General features: G+C 41.6%; 1 protein-coding gene across 2 annotated transcripts; it reads right to left on the bottom strand.

Moving 5' to 3' along the window:
* Window positions 1-4,188: 4,188 nt before the first annotated feature.
* On the bottom strand, window positions 4,189-14,377 carry CDO1 (cysteine dioxygenase type 1). 2 transcript variants are annotated; one of them, XM_032097182.1, is made up of 6 exons: window positions 14,142-14,377; window positions 11,884-11,961; window positions 9,743-9,900; window positions 7,116-7,285; window positions 5,544-5,556; window positions 4,189-4,941 (listed from the first exon to the last, which is right to left on the bottom strand). In XM_032097182.1, the coding sequence occupies exons 1-6, from the start codon at window positions 14,318-14,320 to the stop codon at window positions 4,877-4,879; spliced, it is 663 nt and encodes a 220-aa protein (XP_031953073.1). In that variant the 5' UTR covers window positions 14,321-14,377; the 3' UTR covers window positions 4,189-4,876. The 2 variants fall into 2 exon arrangements, with proteins under 2 accessions (XP_031953073.1, XP_031953074.1); XM_032097183.1 differs by lacking the exon at window positions 5,544-5,556 and having other exon boundaries at window positions 14,142-14,376.

The following is a 14,377-nucleotide window of genomic DNA, read 5'->3' as shown; positions in this document are numbered from 1 at the left end:
CACATGCTCTATAACCATATGTAGCCATACCTCAAATGAACTTGGTCTTTGCAGTAGCAACAGATCCTCAGCATTTACAGAATAGTTCTTCAATGTCCAGAACTATTTCTGCCCCTCAGAAATGTCTGTCCTTATGCTTGGGACATGCACCTTCAAGGCCATCCACTGACTGAGTGATCAGCAGGAGGTTCCAAGCACTCACACAGCAGTTTTGTAATTCTCTTAATGGCAAAGCTGTATGCCTGCCTGCAGATTGAAACAAGGGAAGAAGCATTTTTCAGCAATCTTATTTGATCAGAGTGCTCATAGTTAACAGGGGATGTGTTGCTGGGGCATCTTTTTCAGCTGGGTAGGAAAAAAGGAGCTTGCTTTTTCTGACTGTGGCTCTCAGAGCTTCCCAAGACAGTGATTAACAATGAAAATCAAACACTTAGCATTCACAACGTGATTTTAAAAAAACAAACAAAAAAGAAAACCGAGAGATCCTGAGGATCTGATTCTGAATACTGAGGGGGAGCAGAGAACAAGATGTAGCTGTCTTTCGCAGCAGCAGTTTTGCTTTCTCGTGGTAGCTTTGTGATTCATGTGATTCATGAATCTCAGGGAAACTGGCCAGATAAGGGTAGCATGTGCCACACAATCCTCTTATGCTGTTCCTCTAATCATTATGAATTAAAGAAGCAAGTTAATGATGTTTCATCGCCTAAGAAATATGTAATTCACATGTAATCATCATGTTTTAAAATGTTTTTCATCAACACTGACCACAGGTCAACCAATCAGCTAAACTAAACCTGGGAGAAAGCCTAGGGGCCTGAGAGACTAGAATAGGCATGGAAAATAAACCAAAGCAGAAGTCAGTGAACAGTATATGCACCTTATCTTTGTGGTTCAGGGAAGAATTTTTTCCTACTGGGAACTGAAGTGCAAATAGAGATGATTTTAACATTATGTGTTCTTCTCAGCCTGCAATGAGACAGGAAGGAGGTACACCTTAAATGTCAAGAAGTTAAGTTTTAAGAGAAAATAATACACTTATCTGTCTGTACCAAAGGCTTCTAGTGAATTAGAGAGTAAAAGCAAAGGGGAGACATCTGGAAAAGGCATGAGATGTTTCATTACTTGTTAAAAAACCCCTCAAATGTTTTTTGTGTGGCATGCACAAAAGATCAATTAGGTCAGAAGAGTTTGTCTATCCCTATTTTGGGGGTCATTAATCCCTGAAGAAATTCACTGTAGTGTTAAAACACCACAGGGTTCAAAGGTTTGAGAAAAAATTATTGAATAAAGCTCCATAGGAACTACAAGTGTCAGAACTAGTCTTGAAGACCTGCACAGTTGATCCATGGTGTTTTTTTTTCCTTTACCAGACACAGTGAATGGAATTACTCTCCATTCACAGGACATAAGACTCTGACATTCAAGGACAGTGAAATCTTTCATGAGCTAAACTGGCAAGAGCGGAGTATATACCATGGTTGAAAAGCACTGAGCTTCTGCTTGATTTGTTCTGTTTGTCTCTGCAAACAGTCACTGTAGGCAGGTCACCTCTTTTACCCTTGGGAAGGCTATATTCTTGCAACACAGCTTTCTCTCAGTCATGAGAGGAGTGTGAAAAAATAACCTCAGGGATTAGCTGGTGAATAACACATCTTTTATCTTTGTGGTTTAAGGAAAAAAAACCTGTAATGAAAAAAGGGTTATATATAGTGTGGATCTTGATTCTGCTGTGTTCCTCTATACATCCACAATGGACAATGATGAAGAATGTTCAAACATCAAGAGATCCAGCTGTCACCCAGGCTTAAATAACAAATTGAACAGATTTGTTTATGCCAAGATTTTGTAGTGAGTTAGACACAAAGTAACTCTAGGCTCAATTATCCACAAGAACATTGAGAAACTCTTTAGGCAGCCAGGTGCCCTCTTTGAGCAACAATTTCTGTCAAAGGCTTTAGAGGTCTCAGACCTCAGCATATGGAGAAAGAGCTGCTCACTTGCTGGTTATACCTAAGTGAACCCCCCCTCGAACATGTCTATAGTTTCAGTGTATCTAGCTCTTGGCAGCCACAGCCAAATAAACTGAGATAGCATTTCCATTCCTGGAGAGCCCCCATTGTCATCTTTACCCTTGCTTATGGCATATGCCTTACCAGTGACTCTTTGCTGTAGAGCCTTCTCATCTAAAACATGTCTTTGATAAACAGTTTCTTTTCTTGCTAAAGTTTTAATAATAACACCTCAAACCAACACCACCACACACTTGGAATTTGCTGAATTTATGTAAATAGTGCACTTCACTCCTCTCCTGGCATTACTTTGCCTCCTTCTGTCTTTTTGTCACAGCTCCTTTACTGAAGTCTTGGTTAATGGATCAAATCATATCTAGGCTGAGTTCCTCCCGCTGTTACCAGCCTGAACGATTTGAGGCAGTATCTCTTACCACGTAAGGATCTTAGCGGTAACCCAGGTAAATTTAAACTCTCTTCAATTTACAGGGACACCGTTCCATAGCACTTTTCAGGTGAAAGCATATGAAATGCTAAACATCTGTTCATTGCCCAATGAAAGCTAATTGTCAGCCTACAGCACATTGCTACCTCATCAGATGGCCGGTTAACACTATTCCAAAGCTCAGGTGCATTCTGGAAGATTTAATACCTTGGCTGTTCAGCCATAATAGTGTGCAAATACTACTTTGTTATTGCTGGTTGCTGTGTTTTAAACTGGCACGAGTTATATGAATGTATTTGTGTAAGTGAAAGGTGATTCTGCTTCTCATTATATTACTTGGTGTTTGTTGATGAAATATTGGTTTTAGTAGGTAGTAGCTTTATGCTTGTACTGTTCAGAGCACTTGATGCATAGCTAATGCTTTGGAAGTAGCAAAGGTAATGGCTGTGGTGTGTGTTCTAAGGACTGTGGACCCAATTAAACATTTCTCTTGAGGTTTCCTGTATTTGTACCCTTTATGTTGGGCAGGCTACCTCCCATATGTTGAGGTATAAAGGACATAAATACCTGGTAGGTACCTTCTTCTGAAACACTGAAATTCCTGTATTATTCTATGCAATGTATGGTATCATGTTTACCATGGCTAAACAGTATTTGGGACAACTTGGGTAGATTGTCATTATCACTTCTGCCTATCTGGGGTTCTATATGCATGGATCCTAGTACAGCTGGCTGCTGTCATCACTATTGTGTCTTCTGGGCTGTCTCTCTGATCTTCCATTTCCCCTGGCCTGACTGAACATGTGGTCTACAAGCTACAGTGTTTGTTCTTTAATTCTACCTAGTAAGCAAAAGCCCAATGAATATGCTGTAATTGAAGTTAGCTACATGAAACTGCTAATTTTCTGTGAGAAAGGTGAGGAGAACAAGAGGCACTGGGTAGAAACTAACATGCAAGACATTTTGTCTAAACATAAGCTTTTTTTACAGTGAGGTTGATAAACATCAGAAGGAGTTTGCCCAGAGAGGTTGTAGTGCCTCAGTTCTTGTAGATACACAAAATCCAACTGGACATAGGCTGTAGGTGACCCTGCACGAGCAGGGCAGCCAGACTGCCAGCCTCAGCTCGTCTCTGATGCTGTGACATTTCCACAACAAGGCATTGGTTCATTCTAAAACAGTTATGCTGCTCAAACATTTTCTGAAAATTTGACACAGCCTCCCTGGAAATGGGGTCTCATAAAGTAAATATTTTCTGGGCTTGTCAATACAGCGGGAAATATGTGAGTCATCTAAAACCAATACTGCTAAAATTTAAACTGCTGTCTGACTAACCAGCAGTCACCTATTACACTAGGAGAATTACTACACATTCCCTACTTGAGAATATGTTATTAACTGCATTAAATGAATGGGATAGCCTCTGTGCAGGCAGCTTTGCTGATTTATATATGTTTAATTACAGTTAACTCTTTTCAAGAAGGTTCTTTCCTGTGACTAAATCTGGAGGATAAAGGTAAACATCAGCACACTCAGTGGCAGAATTCCCCCCAAACTTAATTTGAGTCAGGATTCTTTGCATGTTTGAAACACCTCCAGCTTTTAAAAATCTTTTCTAGCAGTGTATTACTTGATTTAGATTGAAAAGATTTAGATGTTCATGAGGAATGTGCATTTTGGTAAAGTGTGATCAGTATTTTAGTTACCATGAGAAAAATGCTGAAAACTCTGAAATCTGTGCACAAATCCAGTTTTATTTCAGTTTTCTTCTTCATTGGCTACACAGAATACTTTGGGAACTGGACATTAGCTGAATTAAGTACGATTAGTCTTCTTAAAAGCCAAATCTCTGTGCAATCAGTTTTAAAAATCATCGTGCATGAAGAATTTCTCTGTTCCTATTTAAAACAGGATCTGACAAATCAAATTGTAAAAAAAAAAAGTAAAAAATGCACAAAACTATCAAGATGGCCTAGCGCATTAAAACCTAAAAGATTTAATTAAAAAAAAAAAAAAAAGGCGCTGCTGTTAGTTGTATCTACTGTGCTACCCATAGGTACAAGTGACTGGAAGCTTAGAAGTTTATATAGCTACTAATTACATTGAGAGCATAAATACCCATAGGTCTATTGAGAACTGTCAGATGATGTTTAAAAACCCTATTTCTGATATCCAAGGTGGAGTTTAAAGGGCACTAGAATTAGAAGACAAACTATTTAATTCTAACAGGAGCCTAGGAAAAGGCATCTAACCTCTGAAGCAGGTTATGGCACTAGTTAGCTTAGTGTCCCACAATTGGCATTTGCTCGAGGAAACTGCGTGCGGTCTGGAAGCTGCCCTAGTGTACTCCAATGGACAAAGTATTGAAATTGATCTGGCTGTCAACCTTAGCCATGCAAGTCTTCTGTCCCCAGTTAAACATTCAGCAGGTCTTATGCAAATGCATGCTGGTGCTTCTCAGTTGTTCTCCTGTGGCGCTCCTGTTGCCTAAAAGGAAAGAGGAGAGGTTGTTGCTTTAAGGAAAGAGAAGGTCACTGCCTATTTCATGGTCTCATCATGGACCTTTGTTCTCAGAGTAGCTCAGCACCCTAACATACTTGGAGCATATATTTTCAGTGCTCCTTGCCAGAGTTTTGTAGAAGGCACTGCATGCCTGACAAAGTCACCCTGTCCATTGGCTCTGGGTGCCCATGAGTAAGCCCATGGCAGAAAGGACTGCTGAGGAGTGCTTCCTCCTTCAGGCTGTCTTCTCTCCCCAGTAGTCTGCTCTACTTCATTTTGACAGAAACTGCTCGAATGTCCAGCTTGGAAGACAGGCTGCAAAGAGATACTGCCTCCCGCTGCAAAATTCCTGGCAGAAGGAACTGGTGTGCTATGACACCCAAGACAAAATCAGTTTTCCCTCAGGGAACTTTCCTATCAGTATTCTCATGGTTTGTACCTGAACCATGCAGTCACTCCCATAGGCAAGTCCTTTGACACACTTAATATTTTTATTATTAAGCCTAATAACTTATTGCGTATTTCCTGGAGAGTTAGTTAATCAAGACTTCATCATGGCCAGAGGCCAGAAGTCACTAGGGATTTACCTGTGTGTGTTACCTGTAAAATAATTAAGACAAAGAGCACTGAATATGCTTTTGTTAGGCAGATCTTACTCATAAAAGATACACAAATATACTTTACATTACTCTCTTGGTATTTATAATTTATAAATCTCTGCCTGCCTATGTCCTTCTGTGATCTGGTAAGCAGAAGAAAGTTTGCTTTTCCAGTCAGCTTTCCAGAAACCAAGTCACTGAGACCAGAAGGTTTTTGTATCATGAAGGCATTTTAGACAGCTAGATGGTCCAGACTTGCTACCACTTTCTTCCTTAATGGAATTCCATTTACAGGAATTCATGAAAGAGACCCAATGATTAAAATTTAGCTCTTTCCTGTAAGCCAGATCCACTTTCCCACAAATGGTGAAAACACTGCCAGATGAGTACAGATCAGAGTAGGGAAAGAGTCCAAGTCAAAATATCTAGTCTCACTTTCTATCTTATGTACTTCATATCCAGTAAAGATTTAAAACAAAAAGCAAGCAAACAAACACTGAATCGTTGCATGAATTTTGTTCAGAATTCTTCCACATTAATTACCCTTTAAAATCTGAACTGTAAATTCAAATTTACTTTCTCAAGGACCTTTCAAACTTGGCAAGGTCAAAATTTGTGTTTCAGCTGTTTGGTAATGTGACAGGCTTCAAAGAAATAATTTACATGGTACTTGTCAACTGTATAAAACTTTAAATTGATCTGACTAAAGACTCACTCTAGGAAACTCCTGAGCACTGAATTTCTGGCTTCAATGAAAAATTAAAGTGTTCAGTATCGAACAAAACTAAACAGTGTTTGAACCTCTGTGGCTGAACATCCAGAATCAGTCTTTTCTCCACATGTAAGTAGTTATTTTTCCCAGTGCATAGAATAGTGTTGAAACCCTGTTAACCTCTCCCAGATGTCCTAGCTTGGTTGCCCCAAAAATTTTCTTAAGATTTCTTTCCTATCCAAATAAAATCTTACGCCATTGCTCAAGAATGCAGACAACAGACAACCAGCCTACTCTCACCCTCAGAGCAAGTCTTACTCTGTGAAAACAGTGATTCTGAAGAATTGAATTGATCAAAGAAGTATTTACAATAAGCTACAAGGTTTAAAACCTCTTGAAATGCGATCCTTTTTGGCAGAACAGTTTAGGCAGGAAATGTTACACCTGACTAAAGCTGGCCAAAACAACGTAGCTACTTCACATTTTCCATTGACTAGGTTGCGTTTGCCATCATTTGCTGCCTGAAGATGCTTAACTAGTAGCAGAGGTCTCATTAATCCTCCTCTCTGCTCAGAACTGATCTCCTGATGTGACAAAGAAGGGGTAGACTACAAAATGGGGAACTCCACACAAGGGAAGTTCAACTCTACCAATCAGACAGTACTTGGAAACAGGTTTTATCTGATCCTAGACAGGGATGGCCCAGGAAGGGAAGAGGTGCTGATCCTTCTGCCTGTGCCAGGGCAGTGTCATTGTAGCCTGTGCAGGCAGATGGGCAGCCCTTTGGGCCCATCCTCACAGGGTTCAGAGCCCAGGGCCAGGGGACGAGTGTCTCATCTCGTACTTACGCAGACAGTCCTTTCTCCAAACTGGCTGTAGAAGGTCATTGTGACTTTGTGCTTGTGCCCAGTCCTCTGATCAAAGGTGTTACAGGTGTCGAAGGGTGGGCTGTACAAATGCAGACTAACAGCAGGTTCTGTGTGGCTTATGTTCTCCACACGGTGCAGGCCAATGGAGTCTACACCAGCAAAGGCACAAAACAAGAAGATGTGTTAGCAGGAAGATCCAATGAGATCTCAACTGCCTGAAAAAAATGCTTTTTAAACTGTAACTCATGAGCAATTAGGCATGCCCACACTTATATGGGCAACAAGTAACTCAGTACAAGGAATTTGACTGCTGTTCTCTAGCACAGATTCCTAAATCTACACTGGTAATTCAAAATGTGTTATTGCCTTCCACAGTTCATGTAATTTCTAGATTATCCACCACAGGCTAAAGGCCAACCGAAATCCCAAGAAAATTAAAGAAGACCATTACTGTAAGTAATCTTCTAGCTCTCATTCCCAGAGGACTTCAAGTTCATCTACTTTCCTACGAGAGCTGTTGCTATACATGCTCCAAAAGCAGGAAGGGGACAAAAGCTTCTGGTGTTGCTAATTCTTCACAAGTAACAGGGATGTCAGTCACAATAAAAGTCAGCTACATGCATTTGGGGCATGGACTTATGGGCAGAGATATGGTTGTCTTCTACCGCAGGCATCTGTTTCCTAATTAATCCTTCCAGTTCATTGGTTCGGAGAACACGTTTTCCATTTGTTCTCTCTTTCCAATAAGGTGACTAATCAATAGTGACTGGCATACTTCCACTCATGACTGAATAGTAAGCATAATTGAAGACGTAGTAAAACAAAGCACTGTATGTTGTGTGGTCACTCTGCACTGGTGGAGTAGAAATCAAACTATTACATAAAAATGTAAGGTATGAAAAATCACATCTGTGAAACAAACCACGTCCATTCTACACTAAAATGAAGGTTTTGAGTTACTTAAGAGAGACTTTGAATGTAAGTTTATGACCCTGCTGTAAAAACAACTCAGGCCTTTGTACTTGAATTTGTTATACAATACCTGGACCTGGATTGTGCAACATAGCCATGGTACCCTGAGAGTGATGAGTACACTCTTAACTTTGATTGTAAGCCCTAAATGTTGTTAATATACTTTATCTTAACAGAGGATGTAGCATCTGGGGGGAGAGTCCTAAATCTGTGCTCATCTAACGGGAAACTCAAATAAACATTTTAGTGGGTTCTAACCCTTACACACAAGAGCAACCAAGAAGCATGCAGTAGAATCGTGAAGGCACTTGCTATTGATGCAGTTATGGCAATCAACACACTGTCAGTGTTTTCCTTCTGCTTGTTTAACGCCTTACTTTTAAACCAAAACATCTGTTACAAAACATGGCAGACATCCAAACAGCCTCAGAGAACTAGATACCAAATTTGTTTTAAACAACCAAGGAAGCTTTGGATAAGATGCACACAGTCTGTAATTGTTTGCATTGGAAACAACTGCATATGTAGGAAAACCTGACTGAGTTTGAGAACCCACATACCTGGCATGGGAGCATCACCAGATGTGTCAAGCCCCTTCTTGCATTTCCTGCCCTATCAATTTTGTGTTTTCATTTAGCATGGCAAAGCTTCAGCAGAGGGCTGCAGAACACCAGTCTTGCCCCCCAGTGCCCTCACCCTGGCTAAGTCCATAACCCAACACGAGGCTACTCTAGTTGGGAAGCTCCCAAGGTCAGCCCCGCAAGGTGTGTTCTCCAGTGTTTAACCCATGATGTAAAAGGCAGGTGACCTCCTTCTCTGCTGCTTCACCTTTGTTCGGTTGAACTCAAGGTGATCCAGCACGGTGTGCAGTGTCTTTCACAGCACCAGCACACATTACACTCAGATGGCAACTCCAGGATGGCGTCCAGCAAAGTACAAGGTGGTAATAGCTACAGATACATGTGATGATGGCATTGATTTAGGTACTTGAAGAGCCTTACTGATGGAGTCTTAGTCATTTCTCAACACTGTGTATTTTTTTCATAGACTGGCAATTTCAGTTCTGCTCACACTGCACTTCAGCACTACAGTCTTTTGTTGATTTGGACAATAAGTAGCACTGTTACAGGTTTCTGTTCCTGGCTGGTCAATTTATTTCATAGACAGCTTTTACATTTTCAACATAGATTTTCCATGACTGAGCAAAAGCATTATTTCTTTGGGGGGGGGGGGGGGGGGGGGGGGAAGAGCAAGATGATCAAGCTATCTAAACTTTGCTTCTTTTATTTCTTAGAAAATGCTATTCAAGTTTATGTTTACAAGCAATTTCAGATAATCATTGGGGCACAGTGCTAAAGGCTGCTTGGGCTAGAGGAGATATACAGTATATTAAATTATCGAACAATTGCTACAATGTTTTAAGAGTGTGTTAAAAGCACGTTTTTGTTGTGGTGATTTATTTTACTGAATCTAAATACAGGTTTATGAAGAATCTAAAGAGTTACCTTCTTAAACTGTGCATAAAGCTGTAAGTATTATACTGTTAAAGGTAGGAGACTAGAGAGCAGATGAACTCTTCTGTTAGGAATAAGAGTCATGAACAAATAGCTGTCAAAACAAGCTCAATAGCTTACCGTTAATGTAGGCACACTGATTTTCCCTCAAAACTCGTTCTGATTTCTTAGTCATTTCACCATTCCCTTTTTTCTCAGGCCATTCAAACAGAGTCTCCTTTAGATTTCCCTGGAGGATCTTCATAAAGCAGTGTGAGTCAGTGTGATCATGGATACTGCTATATATGTAAAAAGAATAACCAAACTCAGTGTGATACGCATTTTTAAATTCAGTGCAAGACAGACAGGGTTGCATATCGTATGGGGACAAAGCCTTAGAATGAAATTCCACTGCACAGGGGACATGCACTAAGGGTTGTCTACTTAAAACTGCTACTATAGAAATATATTTAGATAAGCTCACATACAGAGGGATTTGGAGACGAGTCAGGTATTGGTCAAAATATGACTTTGACATGGAGAAATACAAAGGAAGTCTGGAAAAAGGAGTACAGCTCAAAATTTCTTCAGAACACAAAAACTCTTCACAGAAACTCTACTCTTCCATCATGATCCCATGCAGAGGCTGGGATAATCATGCAAGTATACATGATCTTTGCAAATCCACCATGCTCGCTCCCAAAACATGAAGAAATGAGCTAATTCTGCTTAATTTCTATGCCCCCTTTACTGCTGGGATGCACAGGCATTGTCAAAGAAAAAAATGCTGTACTTCTCACTCTGATAGTACTAAGTACAACCAGCTACATTAAGATATTAATTTCACTGGCATTTTAATGTTAAAACCCAACAGAATCTAGTAGGATTTGTTTGCTTTCTTGATCTCTCTTCTTGCTCTGAAGCATGTTCTAATTGCTACATTTAGAGATTACATATGGGTTAGATATTTAGTTTAGTATTGGATTAATTTTTTTAAGAACAGGATTAACTGTTATAGGAGTAAATGCGATTAGGACAAAGGGAGAACTCATCAGGGGCAAGGGAAAAGAGGGAATTTGACCCTCCGAAGTACAGCGCTAATAAGTTTCAATCAGAAACTTGGTACTTGTACATTACTGTTCTTAGTAAACAAATATTAGGATTTCTTACAAACTGAGATGCCAAGAGAGCAGAAGTTGCTTCAGGCACAGAACACTTCACAAATGCCACATTGTCATGGTCCTTCCAAAAAACATGAGAAAATCTGACCCTCCTCTTGTAGGAAGCAAAAACAACCCATCTCAGTCTAGCTGTGGCAAATGGCCATCCAACCTGAACAAAGCTTGACATAAATTACAGGCAGTGTGGGAACAGCCCAGAAGGAGTAGAGGTGGTGAGCTCAGTTTCTATATTGCTCTGAGTATCATATTATGGCATCCCCTAACTAATACTGTAAATGTTCAATTGCAACAAACAAAAAGCTGTTCCAACATCTCCTTAGGTTTTCTATTTAGAAATATTCAGTCTATATTCTATTTAGAAATATTCAGTCTAAATATTCATGGTGTGAGAATATTCAGTCAAAACCTGCATATCTTGCTATTGCAGTTTTTGCTTTAGCCCACACTCTTGGGCTAAAGGGAGGGTGAAAGACCCTCCAAGAGACAGATCCTGCCCTCACATTGGGTAGGATCAGACAACCAAGTGTACAGTCTATGCACATAACTCAGGAGGCCACATCAGCAGTATGGTCAATTTTGAAGGAGGACATGGGATGTATGAACCTACAGAAAGCCAAGCAGTTCTGGAAAGGGGTTCCCTCCTTGCCATCTGCAGTCCTAATCCAAATCTACGTTTTTCATCTTGCCACAGAGGCAGATTTAAACACCCTGAGAAAACAAAGAGTATTTAAACTGCACCTAGTCCTGCTTCTGAGGTTGAGTGTTGTATGGGTCTGTTCTATGGGACAGGTTGAACAGGGTCATATCAATCACTGTATCTCTGGGACTAAAAACTTTCTCTGAAAGAAGGGAAGCTTAGCTTTTGTAGAAAAACGAAGCATTTATGAAAGAGTACTTTAAAAATGGCCATGAAGTATAAACTTGCAAAAGTTACAGCAGATATTCAGGACTGCTGTACTAATAGAGTTCTGCACTTTTTACTTTCCAGACACCTTCTGATAGCTCCCACAGGGCTGATTTTTTTTTCCCTCTATTTTGTATGACAGTGAATGACATGGGGGATTTATATGTTTGCTAAAATCATAGTCTTTGGATACAAACCTGCCATGACCTTCACCCCAGCACAAGATCATCAAGTTGAACTTTCCATTTCCATTGTCCACAAGATTTCTTGTATACCTGAAATACAAAGTGTTTGCTCTTTACTGTACTAATATGCCTGTAAAAGACAAAATGATACAAACATATTTATGAAAGAAGGTTGTGACATACAAAACCCCTTTTTCTTCTGTTTTCTTGAAATCTGAGTATTACTTAGAAAAAATGAAATTGTATTTATAAGTTTTGCTTTTTTTTGGTAAGAGTTCTTTCTCTGGAAAGGAAAAGGAAGGACATGTCTAATATTTTAGAATCATATTTCTTTTGAGTTATGTAGATGCTAGGAGTTTGGGAATTGTGAGTCAGACTAGAGTGGTAGACAGGATCAAGTCAAAATGGTTATTGAATGAAGTCACTTCAGCAGCTGGCTTATAATTAGAAACAGAGAACTGCAATGAAACAAGAAAAATAAATTGTTACATTCTTCTGCAGTTCCTTTTCTAATATTCTTGGCTTTCCTTCTCTGAACTCATTTGTACAAAGCCAAAATAACAAATAATGAAGATGTCAGACTTCTGTACATGGTCCTCCCACTCTGTTCCTGAAAGTTCCATGTCTTGTCTTGTAGCATTGTTATGTGGATAAAGCACCTGTGAGGGAAATTTTGCCAGCATCTACTTCTGAATAAAGTTTATTGGAGCAAATATTATTTTAAAATAACATTGTATGTTTGTTTCCTTTTACTCTCCTATAAGCCTCCCCTGAGCTGCTGATCATTTTCTATTGAAAAGTTCACTAGAAAAGGGATTTGGATTTTACTCTGTTGCTTCCCATAGTGTGACTCTTCTGATCTGGGGCTGATGCTGTAGTACAAGTAGCTCAGCGGCACCTTCAGATTTAATTTTAGCAGTAGTCATGAGTACTTCCACTTTGCCAAGTAAAGAAAATATTTATGCCTATGATGGTACACCTCAGTCTCACCTGCAAAATGCAAGCAAGGGCACATAGAAAGTGCACAGATGTCAACTGAATGGTTTCAAATTAGTGTCCCCATAAGACCACTTGATTTTACTCAAGAAAGGATGCTCATAACAAACTACTTCCAAAGCAAACGTGTGTATCTATACACTACCTCTCACTGCATCCACAACCTCTACATCTATTAGGCAGACATATTTTTCCTATGATGTCAAAAAATAAGTAATCAATGCTGGCATTTGACAGGACTTTGCAAGTGCTGTTATTTCTGTACAGGTCTGGCTGGACAAAAATAAATACATAAATAATGAATAATAAATAAATAAATAAAAGGTTGCCATGCATACTTCCAATGTTAACACACTTTGTTTTTCTGATTCTTAGTTTCCTATGCTCTGTTACAAATCTCATGATTTGTTCTGAATGGAAGATAGTCAAAGTGAGGTGAAAGGAGGCTAAAAAAATGTCAAGCCAGAATGACACTTTCACAATGGCACGGTTAAAAGGAAAAGTTTCGGGGTTTGGGGTGTTTGAGGTTTTTTGAAGAAAACACTCGAATAAAATGTATTTATCTTGAAATTTAAGACCAAAAAGCCAACAGTGGAAGAAACAAATAATTTGTTAGCAGATCAAGAGGAAGTTAAAACCCCAACAGGTATTTTCCGTCCACCTGGTGAGCAGCAGAAAGCCTCGATCTGCACTACGCCGGAGCACGGGGCAGGCGGCTCCCAGCCCGCAGGTAAGGCAGGGCACGCAGACGGACACCGGCTCTGCCGCAGACACCGAGCACGCCCCGTGCGCGGCTCCCTCTGCGCCCCCTCCGCAGCGCCCCGCGCAGAACCCGCGCCGCCGCCGCGCTTCTCTCGGGCCCTTTCCCCCAGCTTTGTTTACGTGTTTATTCGCTCATTTCGGTGGCTCCGGCGCACCGCTGTGTCTCCTCGGGCCACCGCGGCGGCCGGAGCGGAGGCAGCGGGGCGGCCGGGGGGCGCGGGCCGGGTGCGGGACCGCTGCCCGCCCGTGCCCCGGGGCCGCCATTGGCCGCGGCCGCCCCGCCCGCTCCCCGCCCCCGGCCCCGCTGCGGACCCCCTGGGACCTCCGCCCCGTGGCCTCTGCTCTTCGCCCCCTCGGCGCCGCCGGAGGGGCTGTAGGCTCCGGGGAGCCGGGGGCGGGGCAGGAGGGGTTCGCTCCGCGTCCCCGCTGATCCCAGTCCCCGTCCGCGGCTCTGCCCCGACGCCGGCGCCGCTTGCGCGGCCGGGGGCTCCCTGCTCCGTGGTGTTCTCTACCTGTACTGGTCGAATTTGGCGTACTGCAGCCACTCCTCGGGGTTGCTCTCGTACGACTCCATAAGCGCCTGGACCTCCTCCACGCTGACTTTGTCCTCGGCGAATATCTGATGGAGGATACGGACCAGCTCCTCCAGGCTCCGCGCCTTCCACGTCTCCGTCTGCACCGGCTGCTCCATCACCGCCGGTCGCTCCCCTGCCGCCGCCAGCCGCTGCCCCTGGCCGGCCCCCGCCGC

This window comes from Corvus moneduloides, chromosome Z (genome assembly GCF_009650955.1).
Source record: "Corvus moneduloides isolate bCorMon1 chromosome Z, bCorMon1.pri, whole genome shotgun sequence".
In the NCBI taxonomy this organism is placed as follows: Eukaryota; Metazoa; Chordata; class Aves; order Passeriformes; family Corvidae; genus Corvus; species Corvus moneduloides.
Note: the sequence above shows the minus strand (reverse complement) of the source record. Positions and strands in the feature narration are given on the sequence as shown.